The sequence below is a fragment of the Cloeon dipterum genome, chromosome 4, assembly GCF_949628265.1.
Source record: "Cloeon dipterum chromosome 4, ieCloDipt1.1, whole genome shotgun sequence".
Taxonomy (NCBI): Eukaryota; Metazoa; Arthropoda; class Insecta; order Ephemeroptera; family Baetidae; genus Cloeon; species Cloeon dipterum.
Genome location: NC_088789.1, coordinates 28,936,626 through 28,948,945, shown reverse-complemented (window position 1 = coordinate 28,948,945; position 12,320 = coordinate 28,936,626). Strand labels below are relative to the sequence as shown.

Genomic DNA, 12,320 nt, shown 5'->3' with positions numbered 1-12,320 from the left:
TGTTTTGAATTGATTCATGCGATTCTGCTCTCACTGCTCCATCTGGATAGGGTCTCAAATAACTTTTTTAATAAGAATCTCGTTGCTCGTTAAATCTGTGCGACAAGCTAAGTGAATACATACTTATTCAAATAAAAATAATTTTAATTTTAAACAAAATGCGTTTATTTGTCAAACGAATGCACATCTGTCAGCTCATCAAAGGCTTCTTTAATTTCTAACTCCCAAGGACAGGAAGTATTTTCTCTTTTCTTTGTTCTTTTCCGGAACATAAACCAAAACCGAACGGTTAAGAAAGTCTTTGGCACGAACATCGGCTCCTTTTTCGACCAAATATTTGCAAAAATCCAAATCCGCCGTTTGCGCCGCCATGTGAAGGGCAGTGATTCCTCCGAAGGCCGGCTCCCTGACCAGCCCCTCATTTAATCCAACCACGAATTTGGCACTCAGCAGTTTATTATTACGAGCGCAGGAGTGCAGGAAATTGTCGCCGTTCTCCTGTTTTGTATTCAGGTCTGCGCCAGCCTTTAGCAATTCCTCAGCCACGGCGATATTTTCCATTTTAAGAGCAACGAACAAGGGTGAGAGTGAGAAAAAGTTTTTCTCATTCACATCCACCCCCTTGGAAACGAAAAAAGGGACGAGCGATTTTCCAAATTTTTTGTTCATTGAGGCAAAGTGGAGAACAGTGTTTCCCCAGTCCTCACTCAGGGACAGCACGTCGAAGCTCTTTCTGCACAACCACTGGCACATTTCTAAATTTGCGAAAGCCGCTGCGATGTGAAGGGCATTCGTCCCTTCACTCCCGAGAGAATTTATTATTTCCGGCACTTTTGAGAGCACGAATTGGACTCCTTCTAAATTGTTCTCCAGTATGCAGGTGTGGAAAGTGTTCATGCCATCGTTCTTCGCGTAGAAATTGGCTCCAAGTTTCAGCATTTCCTCTGCCACGTCAAAATTTTTGTCTCCCAAAGCGTAATTTAAAGGCGTGAATTCCAAGTGGTCCCTCTTGTCGATGTCAAGCCCCAAATCGATAAAATATTGAACTAGCTGAGTTCCGTGCTTCGAATTGTAGCCGACGCGATGCAAAACTGAGGTTTGACTTTTTCCATTCAAAGAATCCACTGGGACGCCGTTTTCCACGAGCCATTGGCACATTTCTATATCAGCAACCTCCGCCGCTATATGAAGTGCATCTCGCTCGTTTGCGTCTCTGCCTCTGATCAGCTTTTTATCTAATTCGTGAATGAACTTGGCGCTTTTAAGCTTGTTGAGAAATACGCAATGCAGCAAAAAATTGTGGTCCTTTATGTTCAAAGTGGCGCCGAGTCTCAGCAACTCGCGAGCAATGTCAATATTTTCCGCTGCAAGAGCTGCATCCAATGGCACGAGTCCACCCTCTGATTTTTCATTCAACTTTAGGTTCTTTGAGACGAAAAACCGAACTAATTCTATTCCGTGGTTTTTATTTAACGGTGTGCGGTGCAAGCCAGTCCCGAAACAGCTCTTTGACTCTACGTCGACGCCCTGGGCGATGATCCACCTGCAGACACTCAGGTCGGCGAACTGGGCTGCCAGGTGTAGGGCGTTTCTCCTATCGGAATCGACCTCTTTAATTAAATTCGGGTTCCACGCGTGAATTATCTGAGCGACGTCTGATCTGTTTTGAGTTATAAAAAAATGCAAGAGATTTTTGCTTGTCTCCTCTCGCAGTTCGAGCAGGACCTGCGCCACCCTGAAGTTTCCCTTCCTGACTGCGTAGAAAATAGCTTCCTCGCCGTCCACGTCCTTTTCCTTCAAAATTAGTTTCTTCTGGATTGTGAGATGCCAGACGAATTCGAATCCGTTCTCCTTGTTCAAGGCCGCAAAGTGAAGGGGCGTCACGCCGAATTTTGTCCTCGCCTCAGCACTTTCTCCTTTTTCCAAGAGAAAGAGGCAGCTTTCCAGGTTCTCATCCCTAGCTGCGAGCATCAGAAGGGTCAGATCTGTCGTCGTCTTTTCAATAAAACGGTCTGTTTCCCGCACGCCCATAAATAAGTCCATTTTTCACAACCTGCCAACAATCAACATTTTTTAAAAAAACCAAAGCATAAAAATAATTGCGTACTTCTCTTCAGGAAAATTAAAATTTCTCAAGCTGTTGCGTCTTTAACGGACAAAGATTTCGAGTCAACTAAATGCAACCTCTGTTAGAACAAATAAAATCAAACTGTGTAGTTTAGTGGAGTTCAAATATTTACTTATCAGTTGGAATTAAGATGTTTTGTTATTTACATATTAATATTTAAAATTTACATTGTTAAGGTTCAATAAGAAGTCAATCTAAAATGATTTTAAATTGTTCACTTTTATATAATTGTAGAAAAAATTTATTATTTGAAAGATAAATTAATTATATAACAGCTGACACGATGATGAATAATTTTGTCCGATAGAAATCATGCCACAAATTGGATTTTAGAGAACTGCTTCCGGTTGTACCAAATAGCATTCTGCATTAATTTACCGTTACTCTGACGAAAAAACGTCTCTTTTGACCCTTTGCAATAAAATACACACACGAAATTAAAATAATGACGAGAACTGTGTTTTATTTAAAAAGAAAATAGACTCTTCCACATTGAACTTTTTAACTTGGAATTTTAAACCAATTAAATTTGAATCACAATGCGAATGTGAAATATTTTATGATGCAAACAAATAAAATCAATCACAATTCCTCTGAAGTTTTGCTTCTTCTAATTTACCTAGTAATTATGTTTAATTCTAGTCACCAATTATGGAATTCAATTAATATCGCGGATTGGAAAAAAGCGAATAATTTGAGCCCCTTTTTCAAAGTCAAGTTATCTTATTTGGCTGCTAAAAATAATCCATTTAGTTTCCAAAATGGCATATTGAAATTTGAAAATTTTGCACCTTTTTCGCATTTGAATCCTCTAACAATAAGATCCTTGGAAAGAGCAGCTGTGATGCTTGCGAGAGGCGAGCCACAAATTAAGAAGAAAACCGCCCGAACTATCCTTTTGCCGCGCGTGAATATTTATTTTTGTGCGTGAAAGCTGGAGTGCCTGCAGAAGCTAATAAATATCTCTTCTCGCCGCTTCCGTCAGCTCTCAAGGGGAGTGTAGAGCGCTTTCGTCATTGCACACGTTTCGCTCGCAAACTAAAAACAGAGGAGAGCGGCCGACGGAAAAAAGCTCACTCGACCATATTTAAAAAAAATCCTCACAGAGAAGAAATTAAAAAATTATGCACTCGGCTTATTGTTCTTTATTGTCTTTTGCTGGAAAATAGATAGTATAATTAATTTTTGTGAGTGAAGTGACAAAAAAATACTAAAACGGTCATTAATTTGAATTGAACCACGCGAAGTAAAGTTACTATATTTTTTCCTCTTTGGGGGGCGCTTCGATCGCCCTGTTTCACCTGCAACCTTCCATCTTTCATTCAGGTTCAGGTGCTCTTACTGAAATGTCGATTCAAAAGGCGCTGTGCATGGTTTGCGAGCGTCCGACAGCGGACGGCGCTGTCCTCGCTGTCCACGTGGAGAGGGAAAAACTGGAAACTTGGTTTCTAAACGTCTGTGGACACGAGTTAGCTGAGCAAATCGATGACGATGACCTGATTTGCTACTTTTGCCTCTGGCACGCTGAGTGAGTTATAAGGAAAATTGAGGAATTTCTCGTTTCTATTTTAGGTATTTTCATAAAGATTTAAATGGAAATTCGACGAGATGGCGGAAGAGTCTTTGGTTTGGTGGCCCAGAAATTCAGAATATTTGGACGATGCGGCAAAAGAGCTGCGGAAGAACTATTTCGGTGAAAATACACTTTGAAGTTTTTTAAATTCGATTTAATAATTATGCGTTTTCAGAGGGCAAATTGGAGCAGTGTTGGGTAGAGTTGGAGAAAATTGAACTGCCGCAAAGTGACAGCAGCGACGAGACACGAATTGATGAAGCTGAAATACTGCTGAACCGATGGGCATGCATCTACTGCGGGAAAAGATTTAAATATTCTTATAATTTGTCTAGACATATGAAGAATATGCACAAAAAAGCCATCAGATGTGGATATTACAAATGTCCCACTTATTTCCACACTCTTGAAGAAAAAGAAGAGCACACAAAGACTGTTCACGAAATCTCAAGACAACGAGAAAAAGTCGAGTGCAGCTTTTGTAGAAAGGAATTCGAGGGACCAGGAAACCTCAAACATCATATTCGCACAGTTCACAAAGATTTTCCAGTAAAATGCTTACTTGGTGGCTGCTTTTCCTACTTCCAAACACAAATTGAAATGAAAACACACTTTGACTCTGCTCACAAAAGTGAAAACGAGGCTAAGAGATTTCAATGCAATGATTGTCACTATAGAACAAAGGTTAAATCTAATTTGAAAAATCATATCATTAGCAACCATATACCAAGATCAAGTGAGTGCCACATTTGCGGAAATTCTTTCTCCTCTGAGTGTTCACTGAGATATCATATAAGGCAGTCGCACACTTTCAAAGTTTGTTCATTGTGCAAATTGAGCGTCTCTGTGGGGAATTTCCAAAGACACCACTTAAATGTGAAATATTGCCTTCGCTGTAAGAATAAATTCCAATGTTCAGGACTCTTTCAGTTACATTTGAAATCATGCAAGAAAACTCTGTTCAAGTGTTACAAGTGCCAAAAAACATTCATCAAAAGATCTTTGTTGAATTACCACACGAAAAGAGACCATATCACGCGCGGGATTCATTACAAACAGTTCGGTTTCAAGTGTGAACCCTGCAAAAGGTACTACAAGAGCAGCAAACTGTTGGAAAAACACTTGAACAGAATCCACAACAAAGCCAACTTGAAGTACTGTGCTCACTGCTCCAAAAGATTCTACGATTTCTCTAATTTGAAACACCATCTCGCTTCAAAGCATAATTTGATTGTGGGCCATTTGCCTTGTCCGGACTGCAACAAGACTTTCGTCTCATTGCAATGTCGAAATAAGCATCAAAAAGAGGTCCACGGAAAAAGCAAAGTCCTGGAAACTTGTCACATTTGTGGAAAATCGGTGTACTCGCGTTGGATGCGAGAACATTTGCTTCTAATTCACGGTGATTTGTCAGTCCGTCAGTAATTGCATTGTTTTTTGCTCTATTTTTTTGTAAAACGCGATATTATAAGGTTAAAGATTTGAAATGTAAAATCCATTAATTCTGAGCAAACATACATCGTCAATTTGGAAAATAATACGCTAATCGTGAACCTCTTCCCATTTCATCAAATAAAAAATTTCGTTTCAATTCTTGTTTTTTATATAAATTTTTCATTCAATAAATTTCTTGCTTTAAAAATAAACAGCGTAGTCATGAGTATTTTTCACCTAACACAGACAACTGAATCAAATTCCTGAGGAAAAAAGGAGAGTTGAAATCTCCATCTGCTGGCGGTCTCGAATTTGAATGCAAAGCAGTTCCGGAAAGGAGCAGGTTTTCTTTTATGCGCGTTCAAGAGGCCTAATCAATTTCTCATATGCGATGGAAGAGAACTATTTTTGCACGTGTCGCGTCTCTCTCTCTCTCTCTCTCTTCAGTGCCCGTGATTACTTTTTTTAAATTATTTTCCCTCGCACGTGCCTCATTCACCGTCTTTATTTTGTCCTGCTGTCCGATTTTATAAACATCCAACCCGGAAATTCCACTCTGAAGACACGCTAGAAGCAACGCCGCGCCAACAGAAATAGAGAAAATAGTGAAAATAAATGGTTTCTTGGAACTTTATTAAAATAGATATTGGATTTTGAAATAAAGTTAATGCAACATGGTTTGGAGGAAAATTGACGGAAAATTACTGTAGCTGGTCATTTTGTACGCGCGCGCCATCGTCAGCGAGACCGTGGCTGCAACAACATCGACGGCGGCAAGTTCTGCAACACCCGGCGGCCATCGGCCTGCAGACGCTGTTCATCGACTACATCGACGACAACCTCAAATACTCCTATGTCCCACGAATCAAATAAAATTCGCGTTTCCGCTGTCTTTATTTGAACAGAAAAAAGGTACTTCTGATTAATAAACAAAAACAGCTGTTATTGGATAATTCTGCTAGAATGCAAGATGATTTTTCTCCTCTACGTGATTTACTTTTAGCTACGGGTCAAACGTATGAAAAGAGAAACGGATTTTTTATAAATTTATAAAGTCTGTTATTCTTCTTTAGTTTTAAAACCAGCCCGTTGGCTCGCAATGTTAACGGCATTTTCAGGAATTTCAAAGAAGCGGGAGATATTCAGCAATTCGGGAATCTATAATACTGGCTGTTTAGTGTCAGAGATGACAAAAGGTGATTGATTGATTTGGTGACTCGAAAATGCTCAAATAGCTCCAAAGACTCGGAGGCGCACAGGCGCCGATCCGCCACTTTCTAGATTCTGTACGCTTTCTTCTGGCGGTCAATAAAAGACCTCGGATCATGGAAGCAAACAGATGGCTTTATTTTAATGCTCATTGGGGCAACCAGCGAGTCACAAGGCTCTCGATTTACCAAATCAGAAGAGTGAGATGCAGGAGGAAGGAGGCATTATTTTTTCTATCTTTAAAATTGAATTTTTAAACACAAACTAAACAAAAGTGTGAAATGATCACGGAGCTAGAGGATAGAATAGTTTTTTCTTTAATTTTGTGGTGCTGCTTAAGCGCAATTAATTTTATATTAGATCTCTGGAAATTGTGATGCGTAAACACACTTATTTTAATTTAAATTCTATGGATACCAAATTATCAGCATAAATCAAATTTTATATTTTTAGAACAGTGTCATTCTCCTAGCGGAAGGAAATGCACAGAACAGCATTTTTAAGATATCAGTAAAAATATCACAATGAATGACCATGACTTCATTCAAATCATAATGTCAGCAATTATTGTTCCTAAAAGCAGGGCTTTCCGAGCTTCAAAAAAACCAACAGAGTAATGGAGTAATAATTTTAAATTAAATTTGTTAATTTTAAGGAAAAATTCACGCACTGCTTTTTGACCAGAGCAGCTCTGCCCAAGAGGGCAGTTTTATTATAGCTCGCTGGGAAAGGAGATGAATCAAGTCGAAAGAGATTATCTGAATTTTTGCTCAAATATTCTAAAATCCGCTGGAGCGTTTATGGAGTTTTCGGGGTCGTCCAGCGCGTTAAATTACGATCCAAAGAGGAATTCAATAAAAATCGCGGATAAAAAAACAATTTGAGCTCCTTTGCCTGAGTAAAATTATCCTATTTTGTTGCTAAAAATATCCATTTTTATTCCGGAACAACTTCTTGATATTTTAAATTTGAATTTTATACGTATATGGCTTTCTCCTTTAAATCCTCATTGGTCCTTGGAAATTATTGCAAGTGCAATGATTGCGAGAGGCGAGCTACAAATTAAGAAAAGAACCGCTCAAACTCTCCGTTTACCGCACGTGAATAATTATTTGTGTGTGGGGGGAATGCGAGAGTGCCTCCAGAAACAAATAAATCATTCTGGGACTGGCTGTGCGCCGCGCCTCTCGCCGCTGCCGGCGCCTTGCAAGGGTGTCGAGCGTTGTCACACGTTTCGCTTGCAGACTATAATAATCGCCAGAAAAAACTAATTAAACTATAAATTTTGATTAAATTTGAAACAAATTAACTCACAAAGCTTTACTTAAAAAATGGGCACTCGGCTTGTTCTTTATTGTATTTTGCTGAAAAATAAAAGGAGAACTATTTTTTGGAAATTAAATTGTAGTGACAAAAAATATTTACTCAAACGGTCACTGGTTTGAATTAAACCACGCAAAGTAGAATTACAATATTCTTTGGAGGGCGCTTCGATCGCCCTGTTTCACCTGCAACCTTCCATCTTTCATTCAGGTTCAGGTGGTCTGTCAGAAATGTCGTTCCAAAAGGCGCTGTGCTTAATTTGCGGGTGTCCAACGGCAGACGGCGCTGTCATCGCTGTCCACGTGGACAAGGAAAAACTGCAGACTTGGTTTCTCAACGTCTGCGGACATGAGTTGGCAGAGGAAATCGAGGACGATGACCTGATTTGCTACTTTTGCCTCTGGCACGCCGAGTGAGTTATAAAAGGAATTCATTTATTTCATTTAAGGAATTTTCCCCAAGGTTTCAATGGAAACTCGACGAAATGGCGGATGAAGCTTTGGTTTGGTGGAATTTGGATTTGGATGATGCAGCAAAAGAGCTGCGGAAAAACTATTTTGGTAAAAAAAAATTCTTGAATTTTTTAAATTGGTTTTAATATCAACGTATTTTCAGAGGGTAAATCAGAGCAGTGTTGGGTGCAGTTGGAGAAAATTGAATTGCAGGAGAGTGTTGACGGAGAAGAGAGACGAATAGTTGAAACTGAAGCACGTCCGAGACAGTGGAAATGCATCTACTGCGGGAAAAGATTTAACTATTCTTATGATTTATCAAGACATATGAAGAAAATGCACAAAGAGGCCATCAGATGTGGATATAACAAATGTCCCACTTATTTCCACACTCTTGAAGAAAAAGAGGAGCACACAAAGACTGTTCACGAAAGCTCAAGACAACGTGACAAAGTCGAGTGCACCTTTTGTGGAAAGGAATTCGAGGGGTCAAATAGCTACAAGCAACATGTTCGCCATATTCACAAAAAGTTTCCTGTAAAATGCTCTCGGATTGGTTGCCTTTCATTTTTCAAAACTCAAATTGAAATGAAAACACACTTTGACTCTGCTCACAAAAGTGAAAACGAGGCTAAGAGATTTCAATGCAATGATTGTCACTATAGAACAAAGGTTAAATCTAGTTTGAAAGAGCACATCATTAGCAAACATATACCAAGATCAAGTGAGTGCCATATTTGCGGAAATTCTTTCTCCTCTGAGTGTTTATTGAGAAAACATAAAAGGCAATCGCACACTTTTAAAGTTTGTTTTTTGTGCAAATTGAGTGTCTCCGTGGGGAATTTCGAAAGACGCCACTTAAATGTGAAAATTTGCATTCGCTGCAAGAATAAATTCCAATGTTCAGGACTCTATCAGTCACATTTGAAATCATGCAAGAAAACTCTGTTCAAATGTGACAAGTGCAGCAAAACATTCATCAAAAGATCTTTGTTGAATTACCACACGAAAAGAGAGCACATGACGCGTGGGATTGAGCAGAAACACCTTGGTTATAAGTGTGAACCCTGCAAAAGGTACTACAAGAGCAGCAAACTGATGGAAAAACACTTGAACAGAATCCACTACAAAGCCAACTTGAAGTTTTGCGCTCACTGCTCCAAACGTTTCTCCAATTTCTCTGCTTTGAAAAATCATCTCGGTGTAATTCATAATTTGATTGTGGGTCATTTGCCTTGTCCGGAATGCAAAAAGACCTTTGTCTCACTGGAATTTCGAAACAAACATCAAAAAGAGGTCCACGGAAAAAGCAAAGTACGGGAAACTTGTCACATTTGTGGAAAATCGATGTACTCTCGTTGCATGCGAGAACATTTGCTTCTAATTCACGGACAAACGTTTGTCCGTCAGTAATTTCCTTCTCTCTTGCTATTTTTGTACGAACTTGATAATATAAGTTTCAAAAAATGTCACGTATAAACCATTCTGAGCAAATTTTGAAAACACCGCCGTTTCTAATAAAACAAGACACGTTAATTTTGAGTAAAATCAAATTTTATCAGATGTATAAATTCCATTATTGTGAGACTGTTCCGCTAAGCACATCTCATTACTGCTGGCTGCATGATTTTGATGAAAAAAGAAATAGATAAATTTAATAAATAATAATTTCGCTTCTTGTATTTCATGTATAAAAAAGATCTCAATAAATTTATTGGTTTAAAATACAACTTTTTCTTGAGCATTTTTCTCCTCACGAAGACATATGAATTAAATCCCAGAGAAAAAAGAAGTTATCTGTGACACCTCCTGCCTTTTTCGCTTTTGTAGACTCCTTTTGATGAGAAGAATCGATCGCAATGCTACAATCTCGTTGATTTTTAAGCGAGGCCTACGACGAAAATTTATTTTTTAATCCAGCAAACACAGGCTGAAAACCATTTTGATGTCAAAGAGGCACTACTGCTGGTTAAAAATTTGATTTTTGCAATGATGAAAAGGCTGTCTTACCAGATTTGACAAATTCAAATTTTTATTTCATTTTTTATTACATTTTTATGATACAAATGTGTCTTGAAGCAGACTAGAATTTGAGTTTATTTAAATTGTAATTTGAGGCCCAATTGTCAGAGTGACCATATTTTTAGCCGTATTAACAGTTACCTGCTCAAAATAAAGTCGTAATCCAAATGCGACGAAATTTACGTGTGTGCTGCAACCGTGGCCTACGCGAAGATAATGCAAACGAATGGGCCGAAAAATTCGCCGGCCGTGCAGCCCGAATGGACAGACGGCCAACTTTTGCCTCGGCAACAAACTTCACAGCTGTTGACAGATTAAAAGCCGAGCTGGCAATTTTGATCTGCCCACATCCAAAAAGCATGCCGTGAAAACAAAAACAGAGAAAATGGCGCAAATGAGGGGTCTTCTGGAACTTTTGTCAAATAAATGTTTGGAATGTATATAATTGAGTTAACAAAATGGCATGGAGGAAAATTGACGGGAAAATTATTGCAGCAGATGAGAGAATATTGAAGGTATTTTTATTGACAGGTAATATTTCAAACTGCAGAGAAATTAAAAAAAATAAAATTTAATAATTATATTTTATTTTGATCCAATTTTGCTCTTTAGTTTGATTTTTTCGTTGCTCACCGGGCATATAATCAACCCTCTTAAATTATACAATATAAAGGAGAAAATCAATTTAGGTAAGGAGTAAATTCACTCCTCGTGCGCTCGAATAAAACTCACATTGTTTATATTTTTAGTTTTCAGGAGACAGCGGATACTTTCCCTGCCAATCCTCAAACATGAACATATGAACAATCAGCAGACAGATAAAAATTCAACACAATTGGTGAAGTTTGTCAAATATTGATTTTATTTCAAACCATCAAATTAACAGCAAAAATGCCCCATTTTAAATCTTTAATAATTTTTATATTGATCCGCAGGGAACATGAGCCCTGCTTGCAGCGGTGGTGCTGCGGTTGGTCGTGGAGGAGAATGGCGTTTACTACGCGCGCGGTATCATCAAGCGAGACCGTGGCCGCACCAACATCGACGGCGGCAGCAGCGGCCATCTCCACCGACGCCGGCGCCTACAGACGATGGACCATGAACCACACCGACGATCAACTCGAACACTCCTTCATCCCGTGAATCAAATAAAATTTGCTTTTCCATACTGTTTTTGTTTGAAATATAAAAACTTCTCACAAGCAAACAACAACAGCTGTTATTTAAGGTTTTAATATTTGTAATTCTTCCTCAGTGTTAGAACCGCAGCCCGTTGGCTCTTACTGGTACAGGCATTCTCAGGAATTTCAAAGCGGTGGGAGATATTTGAGCAATTCGGGAAACTATAATAGTGTTTTAAATTAAATTTTATCATTTACTGAGCGCCGCGCTTCTCGCCGCTTCCATCAGCTTGCAGGGACGTAGAGTGTAGAGCGCTTTCGTCATTGCACACGTTTCGCTCGAAGACTAAAAACTGAGGAGAGCGGCCGCCGGAAAAGAGTTAACTCAACTATAAATTTTGAAAAATAAACTAACTCACACAGTTGAATTTAAAAAAATAATGAACTCAGCTTGTTCTTTTTCTGGAAAAGTTAATGAAAGTATAATTAATGAAGGAAAAAATATTTAATGTAACGGTCACTGGTTTGAACTAAAGCACGCAAACTAGAAGTTTTATACTTTTCCCTTTGAGGGGCGCTTCGATCGCACTTTTTCATCTGCAACCTTCCATCTTTCATTCAGGTTCAGGTGATCGTTCTAAAATGTCGTGTCAAAAGGCGCTGTGCTTGATTTGTGAGCGTTCGACAGCGGACGGCGCTATCCTCGCTGACCACGTGGACAAGGAGAAATTGCAGACTTGGTTCCTCAACGTCTGCGGACAAGAATTGGCCGAGGAAATCGAGGACCACGACCTGATTTGCTATTTTTGCCTCTGGCACGCCGAGTGAGTTCAAAAGAATTCAAAATTTTCTTTATTATTTGAAGAATATTCCCTAAGGTTTCAATGGAAATTCGTCGAGATGGCGGACGAGTCTTTGAATTGGTGGCCCCGGAATTCAGAATATTTGGACGATGCGGCAAAAGAGCTGCGGAAGAACTATTTCGGTGAAGATTAACTTTGAAGTTTTTTAAATTCGATTTAATAATTTATCATTTTCAGAGGGCAAATTAGAGCAGT

General features: G+C 38.9%; 1 protein-coding gene across 1 annotated transcript; it reads right to left on the bottom strand.

Moving 5' to 3' along the window:
- Nucleotides 1-210: 210 nt before the first annotated feature.
- On the bottom strand, nucleotides 211-2,043 carry LOC135943703 (putative ankyrin repeat protein RF_0381). The gene has a single exon (XM_065490366.1). The coding sequence runs from the start codon at nucleotides 2,041-2,043 to the stop codon at nucleotides 211-213; it is 1,833 nt and encodes a 610-aa protein (XP_065346438.1).
- Nucleotides 2,044-12,320: the final 10,277 nt, after the last annotated feature.